This window comes from Rhinolophus sinicus, linkage group LG14 (genome assembly GCF_036562045.2).
Source record: "Rhinolophus sinicus isolate RSC01 linkage group LG14, ASM3656204v1, whole genome shotgun sequence".
Lineage (NCBI taxonomy): Eukaryota > Metazoa > Chordata > Mammalia > Chiroptera > Rhinolophidae > Rhinolophus > Rhinolophus sinicus.
This window is the reverse complement of record NC_133763.1, coordinates 53114317-53134625: the sequence shown is the minus strand read 5'-3', so window position 1 is coordinate 53134625 and position 20309 is coordinate 53114317. Positions and strand designations below refer to the sequence as shown.

General features: G+C 45.4%; 1 protein-coding gene across 1 annotated transcript in view; it reads right to left on the bottom strand.

The window, feature by feature from the left end:
* TDRD10 (tudor domain containing 10) overlaps positions 1-20309 on the bottom strand; it is a 31439-nt gene that overhangs the window by 6223 nt on the left and 4907 nt on the right. Inside the window, exons 2-6 of the mRNA XM_019711893.2 lie at positions 19952-19980; positions 19573-19652; positions 18693-18751; positions 8973-9043; positions 8206-8362 (exon numbers count right to left, since the gene is read on the bottom strand). Coding sequence (XP_019567452.2) covers positions 8206-8362; positions 8973-9043; positions 18693-18751; positions 19573-19652; positions 19952-19953 — 369 coding nt within the window. The 5' untranslated portion in view covers positions 19954-19980. The remainder of the gene's footprint in view (positions 1-8205; positions 8363-8972; positions 9044-18692; positions 18752-19572; positions 19653-19951; positions 19981-20309) is intronic.

The window sequence follows — 20309 nt, the reverse complement described above, 5'->3', positions numbered from 1 at the left end:
GGCACGTGTTATCTGGCATTTTCTTATTCGTTGGATTACTGTATGTCTCTGTCCATTGGAATAGAAGAGTCATGAGAATAAGAATCACACTGGTCTTCTGACAGTTACCTCGAGACGGCCGAGGTAGCCCCAGGGCCTAGAATGGGGCTGCGTGCCTACTGGGCTCTCCGTAAACATATATATGTTGAATGGATGGATGGATGGATGGGTTAGTGGATAAATGGAAGGAAAGGGGAAGAATGACCTGGGGCGAATTATGAACTCTCGAAGGCTGGGTTTCCTCCTGTACCACCAATCCCATCTGCACTGACGTGAAGATTTAGCTGGGCTCGCGTCTGTCCAGGACACGACACCCAGTAGGTGCTCAGTAAGTGGGAGCAGGATGAGTGACTTCCTCCCGTCATTAAATGAGTTCCCGCAGCACCGATCAGAATGGAGCCTACAGTGGGCTCCCTACCACTGGCGGCCATGAGACCCAAGCAAACCTCCACGGGAAACCCTCTGCCCCACCCCCGTGTCCCTACAACAAAGCAAAGTGACAGCGCAAACAACTGTCCTCTCCCAACCACAGAACGTGCCTTTTATTCCGACTCTCCTAGGACTGTTCTAAACACGGACCCGAGGAGCAATTATCAGCAGCGGTTTCAAGCTAAAAATTGTTATTGATACAGAGACATTTGAAACCACTTCTGGCCTAATTATTATTCCCTAATGATTTGAGACATAAATATAACGAGCCCGTTTTGACAGCTTGTGAAATTTTCGGAGGAAAAGCCACATAATTCTCACCATACCAGGCCCGAACCCCAAAACAAACCTGCACTCTCAGGACGCGTGCGGAGCCCAGAAGTGGCCACCTGGACGCCACCGAGATCAAGGCGGCATCTCAGTGTCGGCCCAAGCAGCCGATTTAATTAATTCTATTGTTGCCACAAGCACAGTGGCCCAGATCAATCACCAGCTGTCAACAGTCTCCTTCCGTGTCCTGGGACATTGCTGCCAGCTGGTCAAGTGACAGCTGAGGAGACCTGGATGAAGTGAGAAAAGTGAGAAAAGCAAACCACCGAAGCTCATCCTCTAATTGTCTCTTCTCTAAAACAATTTTACTACAAAATATTCCAATTAATAAATCCTCTCCCCAGAAAGCAATGGTAAAACTTGACGCAATTGTCAAAAACACCCGTTTCGGGGCGGCCAGGTGGCTCAACAACAAGGTTGACGGTTCAATTCCCGCATGGGATGGTGGGCTGCGCCCCCTACAACGAAAGATTGAAAGAAACGGCGACTGGACTTGGAGCTGATGGGCCCTGGAGAAACACACTGTCCCCCAATACTCCCCAATAAAATTAAAAAAAAAAACACACACACCCATTTCAGGACTCTGGAAACTGACCAGAAGCATATAAAAAAATTGAGAGCGTCTATTAAAAAACAATAACAACAGACCACGGGTCCTTGGAGACAAACAGTGGGAGTCAGTTGTTTCAGTCTGGAGCTTCTCACACCCCCACGCCCAGCTCCTCCCGCTGACAGTCCTACCAGGGTGGGCATAGCTATGAAAACCAGGGGCGGCTGCCTTCATTGGAGCAGGTGGTGGCAAACCCCATGAGCCTGGGTGTCGTCGAGACCAGCCAGCCCGCGCAGGCTTATGGGAAAGGCCAACACTGCAGCCTGAGGGCACCAGCTGGTGGCTTTTTTGCCTCCTTGTCTATAAAATGCGTACTCCGAGCTCTTGCCCAATTTCCTATCCGGTTGTTTCCTTTTCTCATTGACTTTCGGGAGTTTTTAATTTTGCTCTTCCAAAATATTCTGGATCTGAATCCAGAGGCGAACACTTTTCCTATAAAGGGCCAGAGAGTGATGGTTTCAGGCTTGGCGGCCCCCTGGCCTCTGTCGCAACTACTCAACTCTGCCAATGTGCGAAGACAGAGGCAATAAGGAGATGAATGCGTGGGGCTGTTTTCTAATAAAACTTTATTTGCAGACACTGAGATTTGAATTTCATATGATTTTCATGTGTCGTGAAATAGTATTCTTTCGATTCCCCAGCCCCCACTAACCCAGCCATTTAAAATTGTAAAGACCTTTCTTAGAACGTCCACTCTGGGAAGATGGCACACACGTGCCATTTCCTATTCCTTCTGCAAAGTACAACTAAAAACTCGACATTACATATAAAACAAATACAAGATGACTTTGACCTTGGGACCAAGGAATGACACGGTGATGAGTGCCTCGGGTTTTCTTCTCGCCTTGTATATGGACTTAGAACCAAAGAACCCAGAAACACCCACGGGCTCAGACAATAAAAGCCCCAACAAAATCCTGTTCTCTTTAGGCAAAGGACCAGAAAAGGGACAGCCTAACGTGACAGGAAGCTTCGAGACAATAACCACTCTATTCTAGCTAAACATGCACACACACAAATGGCCCCACGTCCATGCTCACCAGCAAAGACGAGCAGGGAGCCTAGACTTTCACCCTCATGAGGGTGTGAAGAGTCACCCCAACACCTCCACCCCGTGTTACAGGAGGCCAAGTAGGCAGCCAGGAATTTCACCCCCGAACCAGTATAAAACCAGCCCCTCCGCCACCGCCCCTGCCTGTGGTGTCAGTAGAGACCCCCTGGGAAGTCTGGACTTCCACACCCACCCAGCAGTAATAAGAGGATAAAAAAAAGAGCTACAGAGTAAAATATCTGCAAACCACATATCCAACAAAAGACTAGTACCTAGAATATACAAAGAACTCTCAAAACTCAACAGCAAGAAAACAATCCAATTAGGACATGGGCAAAGGAACGAAAAGAATTCATCAAAAAAGATATACAGATGGCAACAGGCACATGAAAAGATGTTCAACATCATCAGCATTAGGGAAATGCAAATTAATCCACAGTATCACTACTCACCTCTCAGAATGGCTAAAATAAAAAGCAGTGACATCAAATACTGGAGGGGATGCCGAGAACCCCTCAGACATTCCTAGCAGGGATGTAAAACGGTACAGCCACTCTGGGAAGTTTGGCTCTTTCTTTGAAAAGTAAACGTGCAACGACCATACCACTCAGCAACTGCAGTTTGGGGCATTTATCCCCAAGAAACACACAAACTCTGTACATGAATGTTTAGCAACTGTATTTGTAATAGCCCCAAACTGGACACAATCTAGATGTCCTCCAATGGATGAATGGTTAAGCAAACCATGGAGTAACACTCAGCATTAAAAGGGAATCAACACAGTTGGTATATGCAACAACCTGGATGGATCTCCAAAAAATTATGCGAAGTGAAAAAAGCCAGGCCTGAAAGCTTACACACTGCGTAATTCTATTTATATAACATTCTTGACATTACAACAGTATAGAAATGGAGAACAGATTAGTTGTTGCCAGGGGTTAATGGGAGGGAAGTGTATGTGGCCATAAAAAGGCAACATAAGGGATCCTGCTGGTGATGGAAATACTTTGTGTCTTGACTGTATCCACGTCAATATTCTGGTTGTGATATTGTTTTGCAAGACGTCACCAATGGGAGAAACTGGGCAAAGAGGATAAGGGGTCTCTCTGTATTGCTTCTTACAACTGCATGTCAATCTAAAATGATCTCAAAATATAAAGTGTAGTTGGTGGGGGGGCAGGGAAGCATCCTCAGCTTGCCAGCAGCATAAAAACAGGCAGTGGGGCAGAAGCATCGGAACCGCTGGCCAAAGTCCGTGGACCCCTTTCCTGATCCTTTGTTGGTCATATTACTGCAAATATCTCCTCCCCGTTTTTAGCTTGAATTTATCTTCCTTCATACTATCTTTCAAGATGATAAATTCTTAATTTTAACTCATCCTTCTAGTCTTTTTCTTTATGCCTTAACAAATTTTATTCTACTCTGGACTTCTAGCTGCTCAGAATCTTTATTTTTTAAATCATAAATTAGTGCTCAATTTTATTGAATGCTTTTGCTGTGTCTATTCAAAGTTATCATATGGTTTTCATCCTCTAATCTGTTAAGGTAGTGAAAGACATTTATAGTTTTTCTAATAGTAAATTGCTTTTGTATTTTGGGGGGAAAAAAACAACTTGTCATGATATACAACCATCATTAGCCACTATTGACCTTATCTTGCCAATATTTTGTTTAGAAATGTTGTGTGTGTATTCATGAGGGAAACCAGCTTGCAATTTTTCTTTCTTATGCTGTTCTGTCTGGTTTGATATAAAGGTTATACTGGCCTCATACGGAATGAACTAGGGAGTATCTTTCTGATTTTATTCTTTGGAAGAATTTATATTATTGCAATTTTCTATTCCTTGTCAATTTGGTAAAATTTACCTATAAAACAATCCGGACCTGGAGTTTTCTTTGTGAGAAGATTATATACTATCAGTCAACTACGTTATGGTTATAGGACTATCAGGGTTCTCTGTTTTGAAAATGATATATTTTAAGGAATGTGTCCATGTCTTCAACTTTTAAATTTATTACCACATTATCTTTTGTTTGAACCTGCTGGGTCTCTTTCTCATTACTAATATTAATTTATGCCCATTTCGCATTTTTTCTTGATTAATCTTGCCAAAGATTTTTCTATTTCATTAATCTCTTTAAAGAATTAAATTTTGGCTTTATTGATACCTTCCATTAATACCTTCTATTGTAGCTTTGTTTTTTATGCTTTATTAAGATATAACTGACACATAACTGCAGCTTTGCTTACAAATTTTAAATTTAAAAAAATCTTTTTAAAATTTTAAAAGTTTTCCGTCTGTTCTCTATTTGGGTTTATTTTTACTTTTTATCGACTTCTTCAATCAACTCTTAGCTCACTGATCTTCAACCTGTCATCTTTGCTCATTTAAGCATTCAATACTATCCATTTCTGGTCTCACCGTATCCCACAACTTTTGCTGGAAACTATATTCCTATTGTTTAGCTCTACGTATTTTTACATTTGTTACGATTTCTCCTTTGACCTATGTGTTGCTTACTCAGGAATGTGTTTTGAAATTTCCAAATGTATAGAAACTTAGGTTACTTGCTTCCAATGTATGTTCCTGGGAAAACACATCCATCAGAAAAGGAAGCAAGGTGGGCCCCACAACAACGTCTTCTAGTGTTGTTGAACTGACTCCCCCACCCCAGACGTCTCTAACACTGGACAACATACATGAACTGACCACTTCTGGCATAGACTAATGATAGTAGACAGCAGAGGGCAATTTGCCTGAGAAAAGGAACATACAGAGGTGGAGGTGAGGCCGCAATCACGCTGGCCTTCGGCCTGGGGCATTTTTCCAACCACAGCAGAGGGAAGCAGAGCTGGAACAGTCAGCAGCAGTCTCTCTGGGCAGAAGAAGCACAGATAAGAAAGAGTTTGGGTGCCGCGAATTTGTGGGACAGGGGATCAGAGAGGAAGGAGCCACAGAAAAGTCCCAGAAATTGAGAGGCTCCTCTCAGATCCTGGGTTGATTCCTGAGTTGACCGTGTGCAGGGTTAAGTTCTGGGAGGGCCTTCGACAGAAAAGCCACAGTAGGGGGTGAGGGAGAGTGAGCTGAGAGGGACACAGGTGTCATAGGTCTCATGGCGCTGGGGAGACAACGGAGTTCCAACCAGCCTGAGTGGAGAGACGTTGGTGAGCACCTGAGACCCTCTCCTGAGACCCTGGAGAGCCAAGGCTTAGGAAAAGGATTTTGTCCAAGAACTAACCCTCCAATCCCAACAAAAAAAACTCAACCAATCCCAACAAAAAAAACTCAACTTGAATAAGATGAAAAGATTGGCTAGTAATTTCATTTTTGCTAGAAAAAAAATTCAACACTATTTAGAGAACATAATATAAAATATCTACAATATAACATTCACAATAGCCAACATACAATAAAAAATTACTATATTTATAAAGACACCTTGACCCATAATCAAGGAGGTAAATTGTCAATAAAAGCAGAGTCACAAACGACCCAGATGATTGAAATTGGCAGAAAATGATTTTATAATTATCATAAATATGTTAAAGAACGTAAAAGAAAAGATAGATACAATGGGTGAAAAGATGGAAGATTTCAGCAGAGAAATGGAAAAACAAATAACTAAATGGAAGTTGAAAAATACACTACCTAAAATGAAAAACTCACTAGATGGGCTTAATACCGTGTTTCCCTGAAAATAAGACCTAGCTGGACCGTCAGCTCTAATGTATCTTAATATAAGAGGTCTTATATGAATTTTTGCTCCAAAAGACGCATTAGAGTGCGTGGTCCGGCTAGGTCTTATTTTCAGGGAAACACGGTAGCAGATTGGGTGGGCATAGCAGAAAAGATTAGAGAATTCCAAGACAGGTCAGTTTGGAAGTGGGAAAGCTGTGATGGAACACACATTGAGACCAGTTAACAAGGGGGTGTGAACGTCTTCAACAGCTCAGAGGGCAGCTTCAGAACAGGCAGAGGGCTGGGTTCAACTGGGAGCGGAGTTTTGCAAGATATGACCTAGTGAGTTAAGGGAGTTAAGGATGCTTGAACGAAGGTAGTTATAACTATGGAATCTCAGCTAAGTAGGAAAGTGAGAGGGAGTCAAGAATGTGTTGAATAGTGAAGAAATGGTGGTGCAGTGGATTTAGGGTCCTAATGTGTCTAATCATTGGGCTTTAGACACTTGCTACTCAAAACATGGTCCCAGGACCAGCACCACCAGCACCGCCTGGCACTTGTGCAAATTCCCAGGCCCCGCCCTAGACGTACTCACTCAGGTTTTCTGTGGGTGGGGCTCAAGCTGTTTAACAAGCTCCTCAGTTGATTCTGATGCTATTAAAGTTTGAGAACCACTCTTCTAGAGTAAGAGAGCTGCAAAGAAGCGGGGAGGGACAGAACAGGATGCCTGAAATGGATACTCTGGAGATGTTCGGTTATGAGCAATGCCAAGGTCTGAGATATAGCTCGGGGAACGGGAAACTGTGACCAGATGCAAGAAAAGATCATTAAAAATACAATGGTCCGGACTCTCAGACGGGCCATTCACATGGACCCTGAATTTGAGTGATGACAGGAGAGAAAGACAGTCAACCAGAAACCGAAGGTATCAGTGAATCAAAGGGCGTGGCAGAGAAAATGGTGGTAGGTGACTGCTATGAGGTCAGTACGTAGTACAGTGTGCCAGTCTGCTCGCCAAAACACTACGGTTTAGAGAGAAACGAAGAAAAGTCGTTTGGAACAAGCAAAGGGGCCACCTCTGACAATTACTGTGGTGGTTCCAACCCACCTCTCAGCTTCTCCAGCGACAGCTGACCCTGTTAACTGCCCGCCAACATGCGTTCTCTCCTTCCTCACGACAGAACCCCAAGTTTAGCAACACTATGCCTATTTGAAAAACGACATTTCCCAGCCTCCTTTGCATTTAAGGCCATGACTTGCCGTTTTCTACAAGAAAGCTTGTAGAAAAGTGGTCAGGGCTTCTGAGAATCTGCCTTTTCTGAGGACATAGGCCTCCGACTCTTTGCCTGCCTGGAACCCTGACAACATCATGGGGTTCCTGCCTCCTGAATTCTTCTACAGGAAAGAAAAATAGCTAACTTGTTACGTCATCATTGTTGGATTTCCTCGTATATGCAGCCAAGTCGAACCTAACAATTCAGACCCTGAAGTGGGATTCTCTGCGCCTGGCTCAGCTCTCTGCAGTGAGAATAGGCCCAGCTCCCCTGAGGGAAGCTCCTGGGGGTTAGTGAGAGGCCCTCCCTTTTCTGTCCACGATTGCAGCCCCCACCACGCACCACCCCCACCATTAACTGCCCCCTTCCCGTACTTCCCATTTTGGCAATATGTCTTCCTGCCAAGAACGACCAAATTTTGTTCGCTTCTATCTTAACTTCACCCCAGCAGCCAGAACAAGGCTGTGCAAGCCAGATACTCATTATATTACCTTCCACAAGTAGAAACCTCAATTCCCATAGCCCAGGTTGAACAAGCCCCGAATGAAGTACCTAATGACCCTTTTCGTCCTTGCCAAAAATACGGCGTTCCGTTTCCTTAAAAATTCTAAGTCTCCTGTAAGGGACCTTGCCCCTGACTGTTAAAGGTCATAACAGTGGCCTGATTTCATCCAAGCCCCCACCTCCTCCACAGTGAGACCAGACTGAAGGACGATGGACAGAAAGCCAGGTGGGCCACGCTCTGGAGAGGGAGCGTAAAGCCACCAGAGCACGGAGAGGTGGGACACGTACCGGCAGCTCCCGGGGCCTTTTGGCCACGTCAGGGGTCCTCTTGGGACAACTTCTATTGGAATTCACGTACAGTTTTCGTTTGTGGAAGAACCTCCCGTTCAGCTCCTGCACCGCCAGCGCCACTTTCTGCACGGAGCCCAGATCCACGAATGCAAAACTGGAAAGTCAGGAGAGGGGCAGCTCTGAGCACATGCAGGGGAGAGGTGCAGGGGGGCCAAGCCCAGTGCAGGGAGTCTCCTCTCTCCCTCCCCTGCAGCCATAGAGCAGGGCGCTTCCAGATACACAAGCAAGTGGGGGGCTGGCTTGGGTTGGGGGTCTGGGGATCAGAAGACGTGTGCCAACTGTCACTATACACCATATGGCTCCAGCTTTGGGCTTCCTTCATATGAGTCCCCACCAAAGTTCAAAGCACTGTTACTGCCTTGGAAATAACAAAGGGAAAATATGAGGAGGTCCAGTTTGCAGCGGTAACAAAGGCTGAGGGAGGTAAGGTCACTTACCTCCTATCACAACACAGAGCAAGGACATGTTACCAAAACTAAACCCAGGTCTCTGGACTCCTAAACCAAGGCTGTATGCACAAAACAGTATTGGCTGCCAAGTCAGAAGGTTAAATGTGGAACAGGGGTCTCCCAGGTGTCACTTTGCCAAGGAACAGTGGGTATGGATTTGGGAGCTGATGAGCTAGTCTGCAACGTCAGTGCATCAGCAAAACGGACCAAGAGGAAAGGAGCCACTTCCCAAAGAAAACAAAGATTCATCCATACCATTTGCAGCCGCTCTGGACTTTGTGCACGTGGAACGGACTGAAGTCCTTCAGAAGGTTCCGAAGATCCTCCTAGAAGGGCAGGGTTTAGAAGAGAAAGAGACCCAGAGACAACACGTACAGCCGGGTCTCAGCCAGCTAATCTGTGAGCCACTGAACACAGACTTAATGCGGGTCTGTGATTTGCTGTGGGCGCCAGGTTTTGTGGCCTGCTTTAACCAAACCTCCTATGCGTGGCCGACTCAGTCTTGTGTTCACAGAAACCTTCCTTCATTTCTCTCTTCATGCCTTCAACAGACCTGCAGCAAACACGTGCTCCGGGCAAGCTTTACGCTGAGTGTCCCAGTAGATACTGATGTGAACTCAACATTAGCCTTGCACTCAAGGAGCTCCTAGTTTGGCGGGACATACACGAGGCTCGTCCTACCGATGGGGCAGAGTGAAGCCTGAGTGGGCAGCGCCCTGAGAGTGGACATGTGTCTCTGGTCAGCTCCCACCCACCACCTTCTATGCAAGTCTCGCCTGCCCCCTTGCCTCACTGCAGCCTGGCCGGCAGCGCCCAGGGATAGGGTCGCCTGCCCCCTTCCTGGACACTTCCCCCTACCCATTCTCAAGTCTTCCCCGTCTGCCCGCAGGCTGCCTCCCTCCCCAGTGGCCCCCACTCTGCTTGCCAGGCGTCCTCGTCTGTCTCAATACACACACCACCCACTTTCTTTGAGGCAACATCGAACCCTGATGCCCTTTTGAGCTACACCCTAGCTTTCCTCTTTTCTGCCAAATGTGTCGAAAGAGCCGCCTCCCCTAATGCCTCTGTTCCCACTCCCTCCGGACGGCCCGCCCGCTATGGAAAATCACTGCCACCGACCCCACCGCACAGGCCTCCCGCCCGGCTCCCACCTGCACTTCTCCACACCCTCCTTCCTCGGCTTCCCCAGCAGCCCCCTGCAGTTGTGAATGCCACCACCATGATGAAAACCCATAGGTCCCTAGAAAATTCTATCTTGGGAAAACAGTGTATACTAGTCCTACAAATCTTCTAATCAATCTCAAGTTACTTTGTTGGCTGAGGAAAACAGAAATGCATTATGTATACCTCATTCTTCTCAGTCTTCATGTTTGTGGTACATTTACATTCACCTTTTCTAATTGGCTTTACTTTTAAATATTTAATGGTTCTTACACACGAGTCCACAAAGAGGCTGAGCTACAAGCAATTGCAATTGGTGAGAACAAGCTTAGCATTTCCAGTTTACAAAGCACGTTCATCTACCTTACTCCATGTGATCTCTAAAAGCAGCCTGTGAAATGCCCACTATTACTGTCCTCATTCCCAGAAGCATAAAATAAGGATCAGAGAGGTTCAGTGGCTTCCCTAAGGTTGCACAGCCACGTACGAGTCAGGATTTGCACCAGTGCTTCTAACTTCAAATCCGATATTCTTTTCATTGTATCATGCCAAACTACAGCTTTCTTCTCTCCAGCTTTTGCCATTATTAAAATAAGATAGGAAACTTTTTAATAGTTTTGTATCTTCTAGAGCAAGTGTCAGAAAACCACAGCCTTAGGCCAAATCCAGCCCACTGTCTTTTTTATACAGTTTTATTGGAACACAGCCACACAAATTCATTTGCTTATTGTCTAGGCTGCTTTCATGCTACAGTGGCAGAGTTGCATATCGGCAAAGGAGACACATGACCTGCAAAGTGTATAATACTGACTACCTGACCCTTCGCAGAAAAAGTTCACCAACTCTTGTTCCACAGCAGTGGTTCTCAGTGCTGATTGCAAATAAGCTTTAGCTGGAGAGTTACTTTTTTTCCTTTTTTAACTACCAACGCAATGCTGGCCCATCCTAGATGAACAAAACCAGAATCTCTGAGGTTGGGATTAAAGCATTGATATTTTTTAAAAGCTCTCCAGAGGATTTTAACATGCAGTCAAGGTCACAAACTATCAAGCAGATTCAGGAAGTACTAGTTTTCATAAAATGTGCTTGAGGGTGAGAGAAGAACCACCACCACCACCACCACACACACACACACACACACACACACACACACACACACACACACACAAATACAAATACCAAAAAAACCTAAAAAAACAAAAAAGTTGCCAACACCTTTACATCCGTGGGACCTCAATCAATGTTACCAGTGAGGTCATCCCGCCTCAGATGCCGTTACTGTTTCCACCCGTGGATAAGAACGCCTCACATCTGAAGACACGCCCTCCGACTTTCTTTTCTGCCCCTTAATACAGTAGTTGGCCCCCCTCATCCACAGAATATACACTGCAAGCCCCCCACTGGGAGCCGGAAACTGTGGACAGTACCAAATCCTATATATAGTGGTTTCTCCTATACATACACACCTAAGATAAAATAAATGAGGCAAAATAAGAAAGTAACAAAAATAACTAATAAAAATAAAAGTTAGTGTCCGCAGTGTGAGAGCACAGGTTTCATCACGCGACTCAGATCGGTACATAATTTAAAACCTATGAATTGTTTATTTCTGGAATTTTCCACGTAATATTTTCAGACTGCGAGTAACTGAAACTGCAGAAAGCAAAACTGCAGATAAGACTATAGTTTAATTTTATTTAAAAATGTCTTGATCAATTATAGATTTGACAGGAGGCTTGCTACATTAAGTTAAAATTGCCTCCGGCCCCTTAGGGAGTCCTTTACATCTCATTTTAAATAATGGAATGAAACTGACTAGAACTGTTTAAATTACAAAAGCATTAAGTGTTTATTATAGGTACATTTAAACATACGGAAAAGCAACCTAGAAGTATCACCTATAATCCTACTCCCAAAATATAAGCACTGCACATCTATGCAAACATGATGGGGTCACACTGTACCTCTGCTTCATAACCTGTTTCACTTAACAACACATCCCCTTCGATCAATCACGACCCCAAACAGCAGGTATGGGATCTGTAGCCGACTATTAATTATGGCACCAGTGTGTATGGACCACGGACGGGGTGCCGGACAGGTAGGTTAAGGTCCCTGTATGCTAAACAAAGCCATGCCCATCAGACCAGCAGCAATTCAGCAGCTGGACAACTCCAAGCACAGGTGAGGACAGAATGCACGCTGCTGGGGGGTGCAGGTCAGTCTCCCCTCCGGGTCCAGCTGTGTGCAGTGTGTGGCCCCCATTCCACACCCAGGAACACACAGGTCCTACACATACTCACGCACAGCTGATAACGTGGATTCTCATTTCACGCAGGCAGACGCCAGCAAAAGGGATCGCCCACACCCCGCCAGCACATCTCTCAGCCTCCCCACATCCCTGTGAGCGCCCCTCGACATGGAGGACCTGTCCTTGCCCTAGTCTTTACCACCTGACTTATAGACACATAACACCTCTGACCCCAGGTCCTCTTCCTGCTACCACTGTTTTCCTGCTCTCCTTTATCACAAACATCCTTGAAAAACTTGTCCAAACCTCCTGTCTTTATTCCTCACTCATTCAATGAATCTTTACTAAGTGCCTCTTCTGTGCGAGATAATGTTTCATGCACAGTGAACAGAGTAGACAAAAACCCCTCCCCCTCCTACTCTGAGGAAGACAGATCGTCAATTAGGTGAGTAAGTAATGTGCATGGTAAGTTCGATAGTGGTAAGTGTTAAGGAGACATCTAAAGTAAGAGAGGACGGGAGTGGGGTGTTGCAATCCAGGGGGGAGGGCCAGGGAGGGCCCTTAGAGACGGTGACACCTGAGAGAAAGGCATGCTAAGTGGAGAGAGCAGCAAGTGCAAAGGCCCTGGGGCAGGGCTGAGGTCCAGGACGGATGTGGAGTGAGCAAGGGAGAGGGTGGGAGAGGGCGTAGGAGATGCAGGCACAGGGCTGCTGGGACCAGCTCGTGTGGGGCCTCAGGGGGACCCACTGGAGGCTGCTAAGTAGAGGGGCGCTGAGATCTACTTACCATCTTCTAGGATCTCCAGCTGCTGTGAAGACGGGACTGAAGGGGATCAAGGACAGAAGGGAAACAAACCAGAGGCCACTGCAGGGATGTAGGTGAGAGGATGGCTGCTTGGGTCAGGGGAACAGTGGTGAGTGATGCTACGTGCTCAGATGCTGGATATACTTCACTTTTTGTGATTTTAAAAAAATTTCCAAACGTACATAGAAGTAGACAGGTACAATGAATCCTTGAAACCCATCACCAAGTTTCAACAACCATCAACATCCTGCCACAGTTGTTTCATCTACCTTTCCACCCCTCATTTGCTAGAGGGTTTTAAAGCAAATCCCAGGTATCACGTCATTTCACACTTAAATACTTTATACCTCAAAAATGGATATTTTCTTATTACGGAGATACAATGCCATTATCAAACTAAGAAGATTAACAATAGTTTCTTATCAACTAATAAGTATATTTCACCAACTATCTCAAAAATATTTTTCAGTTGTTCTGTCCAAATCAGGACCCAAACAATATCTGATTATATTTGGCTGTCGCTTCTCTGAAGTGTTTTTTAAATCTCTTTCAATCTGTATCCGATCCCATACTTTAATTTCTCCCTGACTTGGACTGGTTCTAGAAACCAGGTCAGCCGTCCTGTACACAGAGTTCTGCTTCTTTATGATAGCATTTATTAATAACTTGACCTTGTACCCCGCCCCCCCCCATTTCCTTTACACTGGAAATTAGCCACTGAGCATTTAGATATTATGACATTATGACCACGTGTGCGCGTGCTGGAATACTTTATAGATGGTATTCTAGCCCAATAACAATGCATCACTTTGGGGGGCTTATATGTGGGTGTCTCACTTTTAGTGATGCTAAATTTATCAGCAAGTCCAGATGCTGACAGACTGACCCCTCCACTGTCAAACTACCCATCAATATTTTTCCTAATCAATTTACCAACCCTAACCACTATCTGAAATGGGGATTTTATTATGGGTCTGCAAAGTGATGCTTTTCTAATTCCATAGTTTCTTCTGCATTTATGAACTAGACTTCCTCTGTAAAGGACTTTTTCTCCTCTACTAGGGTTGTTTGTCTGAAAATAGTGTGTGTTAGAAAAGCAAGATAAACACTCTTTCCCTTTTAATTATCAAGTTTTACGTTAATGAACTGTTGCCTTTCTACCTTCTATTGCGTCCAGCAAGTTTTATTCCTTTCTCCCTTCTTTAGGCATCATTACAAATGATTGCTTTTTTTATCATCGGTGAGTTTTAGTCAAATGAAATCATCAGTAGTTTTGATGCATAAATTGTCCCATCTTTGGACGTGGGGCCTCCTTTTTTGCATGTTCTTGTGTCTTTTTATTTTTATTTGGAAACTTTTGACATAGTTAGAAAATAGTATAACAGATGCCTACATGCCTATCACTTAGCCTTAGTTTTTACTTATTTTTATCTTTTCTCTTATACTGAAAATCTTTTCCTAACATTAATCTAACTGCCTGTTTCATCCTACTTTAAATATGGAACAGGTTCAAATAACAATACCAGTCTCTTATTCATAAAACAGCATTTCCCTGTTTATTTAGGTTCCCCTTAATGTCTTTCCATAAAACCTCATAATTTTCCGTATATATGTCTTATACAACTTTCATTAGATTTCTACCTCCTTGTATGGAAATAAAATTGGCTTTTGTATATTTATTTTATATTCAACCACCCTGCTAATTCTCAACAATTCTAACACCTGAGATTCTTTTAGGCTTTCGACTTAAGCAACCGTCTGCAAGTAATGACAGTTATTTTTCCTTTCCCATTCTTACACCTTTCATTTCTTTTTTTCTCACTTGCTCTAAGACCGCCCATAAAAATGTTAAATGGAAGAGGTGGCAGAGGGACTCATGTCTTGTGCTTGATTTTAAAATACTCTCCCCAGGGAAATGTTTTCTGGGTATTTTCTGTGGATGCTCTTTATCCGATTTCGGACGTTTCCTTCCACTCAGTTTAAAGGTTTCTTCATGAATTAGGTTTTTCACTTTATCAATGGCTAATTTTTAGCCTGAGGTTCCCAGACCATGCAGGTAAAATATAAACCCCAATTCACATAAAACCAAACCTATTGTTATATGTTCTTGGGGAGATTGCTAGCCCCAAGCGCCCCATTTCCAGGCCAATACAGAAAAGCTTCCTCAACAGCACCCCGGGGCCAGTGAGCAAAGGGCTTGTGGTTCACACTTTCACTGAGGGCCCTGCTCTTCCAAGATTTTGCCTTTGCAATGGCGTCAGTTACCACGACCCTCCTCGCACAGACCCAAGGTGTCATGTCCTACCCTCAGATGGCCACTATAATCCCAGCCCTTTGGTTTTTGAGGCAAAGACCCAAGGCACTGGCCAGACTCCTGGTTTGCAGTTACCTGCTTCTTTCGTGCCCTCTCAATTTTCCTTACTTTCTTAGATTTCAGCTCCTCGCATGCATTTAAAAAGTGATGTTTCTTATATGTTAGCCTCTTTTTCCAAGTATTTTCTTGTGAGAGAGTTTTCAGGTTGCCCTTCTGTCATAATTATGGACACAGAAGGCATCTGAAAGTTTTCAATCCATCTGGCATCGTGTAGGTGAGTACAGTCAGCAAAAACAGTTTCAGAAAACTGGTGAGGGAAGAAAGCACACTCATGGGTTCAAGAGTAAGTGACAGATTTCAAAACTCACTACAAAGCTATAGTAAGCAAATGCAATACTGGCATAAATAGATGTACAGATCAATGGAATAGAGAGTCCAGAAATAAACTCCTACATTTATGGGCAATTGATTTTCGACAAGATAATTCAATGAGGGAAAGAAGAGCCTTTTCAACAAATGATGCTGGGACGAAGGGATATCTACATGGAAAACAATGAAATTGAGCCCCACCTAACACCATACACTAATTCAAAAAGGATCACAGGTCTAAATAAGTGTTAACACTGTAAGAAAACATAAATCTTTGTGACGCTGGATTGGGCAATGGTTTGTTAGACAGGACACCTAAAGCAAACACAAGCAACCAAACCGAAAACAGAAAATTAGACTCCCTCAAAATTAAAAACTTTTTCATGTCAAAGGATAATATAAAGAAAGTGAAAAGACAACTAAATGGAAAAAAAATATTTGCAAATCATATCTGATAAGGCACATGTACCAGAATATATTTAAAAAAGCCTCTTATTTATAAGTCAATAACAAAAAGACAAATCAAGTTAAAAAATGGGCAAAGGATTGAATAGCTACTTCTCCAGGGAAGGTATGTATACAAATGGCCAACAAGCACATGAGAAGATGCCCGTGAGCCATCAAGCAAATGCCAGTCAAAACCACCATGAGCTACCACCACTTCACATCCACTAGATTGCCGCAGTGAAAAGACAGGTTTTCACAAGGAAGTGGGGACACTGGAATCCTCCGACATTGCTGGCGTGAATGTCAAATGGAACAGTTGTTTTGGACAATGGTCCGGCAGTTCCTTGAAAGTTAACCACAGCGTTGTCATGTGACCCAGTAATTCCACTCCGACATACATCCCCCAGGGAAGTGGAACATATGTTTACACAAAAACGTGTACACCAATGTTCAAAGCAGCATTATGCATCATAGCCAAAATGTGGAAACAACCCAAATTGTGGTATATCCATGGACTAAAGTATTATTCAGCCATAAAAAGGAAGGAAGTAGTGAGACAGGCTGTACCTTGGGAGACACACAGTAGATGAACGGTTTCCAGGCGCTGGGAGGACGGGGAGGGGGGAGGAGGGACAACTGATGGGTGTGGGGTGTATCTGGGCGGTAACGAAAATGTTCCGGAATGAGTGGTGATGGGTGCACAACCTCGTGAGTATACTAAAAACCACTTAATTGTACACATTAGAATAGTGCATTTGACGATTCGTGATTTATATCGCAATAAAAAAAAAGATGCTGGCTATTGTTATTGCTGTGAGTAATAAGTCATCCTTTGTCTCTGCTCCAAGACTTTCATCGTCTACTAACAACCCTGAAACTGCCGCAGGCAAATGTGTGGGTTTGTACGCAGCGTAAAGAAGGTGTTCTTGATGGGGCATTAGGGTCATCATCAGAAATTCCCTGTTCAAATTCTACTCCACTAGCTCAAGTCTTTCTTACGGGGCTGGTCTGAGTCTGTAGGTTGAAAGGAAGCACTGTGGAGAAGGCTGCTTCTTCTTCCTGTGAGGGGATGAGGACCAAAGTCCCCCACCCACTGTGTGGGCAGCAAGGCCAAGCAACCCCAGCGCTGGACTTTGACACAGGGCCAAGGGAGAGAGGTGGCAGACCTCCCAATGCCTTGCCTACCCCCCGGGCACTGCAGGAACCACCTGCAGGGGCTCCTGTACCCATTTCACTGTAAATAAGAGGTTGCACCAGGCTGCCAAGGAGGGGAAGGGAAATCAGAGGTCAGCCAGGAGTTGAATCCATGTCCAGTTGCCCCCAAGTACCAAGCCACATAATAAGACATGTAAATAACTCACTCTAAGAAAAGATGGACCTATTTTTACGTTTTTATCTGACAAAAAGAAGAAAATGGGATTGGAGCACAGAGTGAAGCAATTCGTTTTGACCCAATAAATGAAATCATATTCAATCAAATCAGGTGCCAAGACCCCCCCGAGCCCACCCCTTTGACTGAACATGATTTCATTTATTGGGTCAAAATGAATTGCTTCGTTCTGTGTTCTAATCCCATTTTCTTCTCTGTCAGATAAAAACATAATAGGTGCATCTTTCCTTAGGGTGAGTTATTTACGTGTCTTATTGTGTGGCTTGGTACTTGGGGGCAACTGGACATGGATTCAACTCCTGGCTGACCAGTCACTGGCCCTTCCTAGAGCCTTCGCTGCCTCATCTCCAGGATGGAGACACCACCCACCACCCAGAATTGTAAGTATTCAACAAAACCACACTAATGAAGCTTTTACCCTATTTCCTGGAGCCTGATAATTAAAACATAGTATGCGGTGCAGAGGGAATAACGTGCAACTTGAGCAGAGAAGATGGGCGAGGGGGCACGGAGACCAGGACATTTTTGGAAAACGTTTAGCAGGAAGCAGAGTCTCCACAAAAGTTAGTTTCGCTCATCTTTCTTCCAAGATTAAACTCCTTGAGTGCAAAGACTAGGGTATTTCTCTTTATGCTGAAGTTCAAGCACATTATTTTACGTATAGCAGACGCTCAAAAATAAAAGTCAGGGGATGCTTCAGTTTGGTAGATTACATTCCGCTTTCCTGTCCTCTGTACTTCAAACGCACTTACGACACAACTTAAGTACGTATGTTGTTCTGTAATTATTTCTGGTTTGTTGGTCTGACCTCCCCGAATAGACAGCAAGATTCCCGCGGTCAAAAAGGCTCTGTCTACGTTCTACTCTCTGCGTATGCAGCCGACGGACTCCATTGGTTCATTTCAAAGTGAAATGGATGCAGACTTCTGTGACCACAGAACCCTAATAAGGCCCCTTCCTAAAAACAAGCTGCCTCACTGCAGCCCCACCATCCACCCACCGTGATAAGTGGGGTGACTAACATGGGATGCGTAGGGGCTAACCACGCTGGACGCTAAAACCAGGAAAAGTCCAAGACACACCGTGATGGGTCGGTCAGCCTCGTCACCAGCTGTGACCGCCTGCACGTCTGTAGCTCTGAGATGTCTTTACACACCAGTGAGATTCAGTGACTAGCAGATTAGTAAGTCATATGGGGGCGACCACAGAAAAGAGGCAGCTGCTCAGAGGGTAGGGTACCTCAGAGATGTCCGGAGGGAGATTGCCGATATACACCTCGGTCTCTCTTTTCTTGAATCCTAAGAAAAATAGCCAGAAAAAAAAAAAAAGGCATAAAGTTAGAAGATTCAGAGGAGTTGGAACATATGATAAGTAACACATTTTCTTCGATGTTCTCTCTCTCTCTCTCTCTCTCTCTCTCACACACACACACACATATGCACGCGCGCGCGCACACACACCAGTCCTCCCCTCACGAACAGTGTTATACGGTGCTCACTCATTCAGCGAGCACTTATCCAGGCTATGGAAGGGACCCAGCGTTTCATCACTGGCTTTGAGGCCGGAGCTCAGGGTCGGGGGACAGTCATTGGCAGAAATCCAGAGCTTTCTTGGGAAGTGTCAGGACCAGGGGTGTTGTGTGTCAGAGTTAATTAAGGTGGAGGAGGGGAGGAAGGGCAGGAGGGAGGCTGAAGGGAACCCAGGCAGAGGGGCCAGTACTCGCATAGGCACGGAGAGAGGTGCGGGAAGCCACACGCGGTCAGGAAGAGCCAGGCCGTGCGTGGGTGCATGGCGAGAGGGGGCAAGGCCACGTGAGGACCTGCCACTGGCACTGAGCAGTGGGCGGAGGGTTTCAACCACAGAGGTGATTGTGACACGGCTGGGGTTTAGAAAGATCACTTTGAAGATGGTAGAGGGGGAAAGTAAGAATTAAAGGGAAGCCAGGAGGCTGGAGCAGCCGCGGCAGTGCAGGGGGGCGCCCCCGCCCCTGTACGGAAACATGGTAGCTGATGGGAGCAAGGGCATCCCAGGTTTCACCCTTGAATAGAAACTGAGTCGATTAATTAGATGTAGGTGTAGATGGATGGGTCCCAGCACCCAGCCCCTCGGGTTAACTCACGTAGAGACTTCTGTTCCTCCAACACACCATTCTTCCCCAACAGTTCAGCCGAGGCTCGGGAGTCACCGCTGCTCCAGGACCTGTCAAACACAGTTCTTGGTGTCCCCGTCCCACGCCAGAACTCCAGCAAAAGGAGTTTGGGCATAAGAAGCAGGGCCCTCCCTGCATAAGCCCCGCCCTCTCCCAGACTCAGGTTCCAAGCCAGGAAGCCCTCCCCTGGACCTTTTTCATGCTACTAAGTAAAGCACAGTTAGGGTTAGAATCAGCAGGCAAGAAATGCGGGGACAACGTCTACGCTCTGGGTGGGGAGGCAGGAAGAGGCGCGAGAAGGCTGCCTAGGTGGATGGAGGCTTGTTTAGCGCAAAGGCAAGCAACTTACATGCTGCAGCTTCTTCCCCACAGCACCTCCTGCAAAGCCAACCAGCCACAGTTAGAGGATAATTCACCAGCACAGCACGACTGAGTAGCTCCTGGGGCCGGCAGAATAATGCCCGCCCCCCCAAGGGGTCGACGTCCTAATCCCCAGACCCTATTAAGAATGCTGGTCACCGGTTCCAATGTGGGGTCTCCATGCCACCAAGCAACGCTGCAAACACTCCCTGGGTGTCCTCCAGTCCAACTCAACTCTGACACTGTGTACTGGGAGACAGCATCCGACTCCATAGGTTAAGGGCTCAGTCCCACCGGATGCCCCCTCCCCCCTTCAGGTGCCAGGCACTTGCAAGCCCAGATTATCT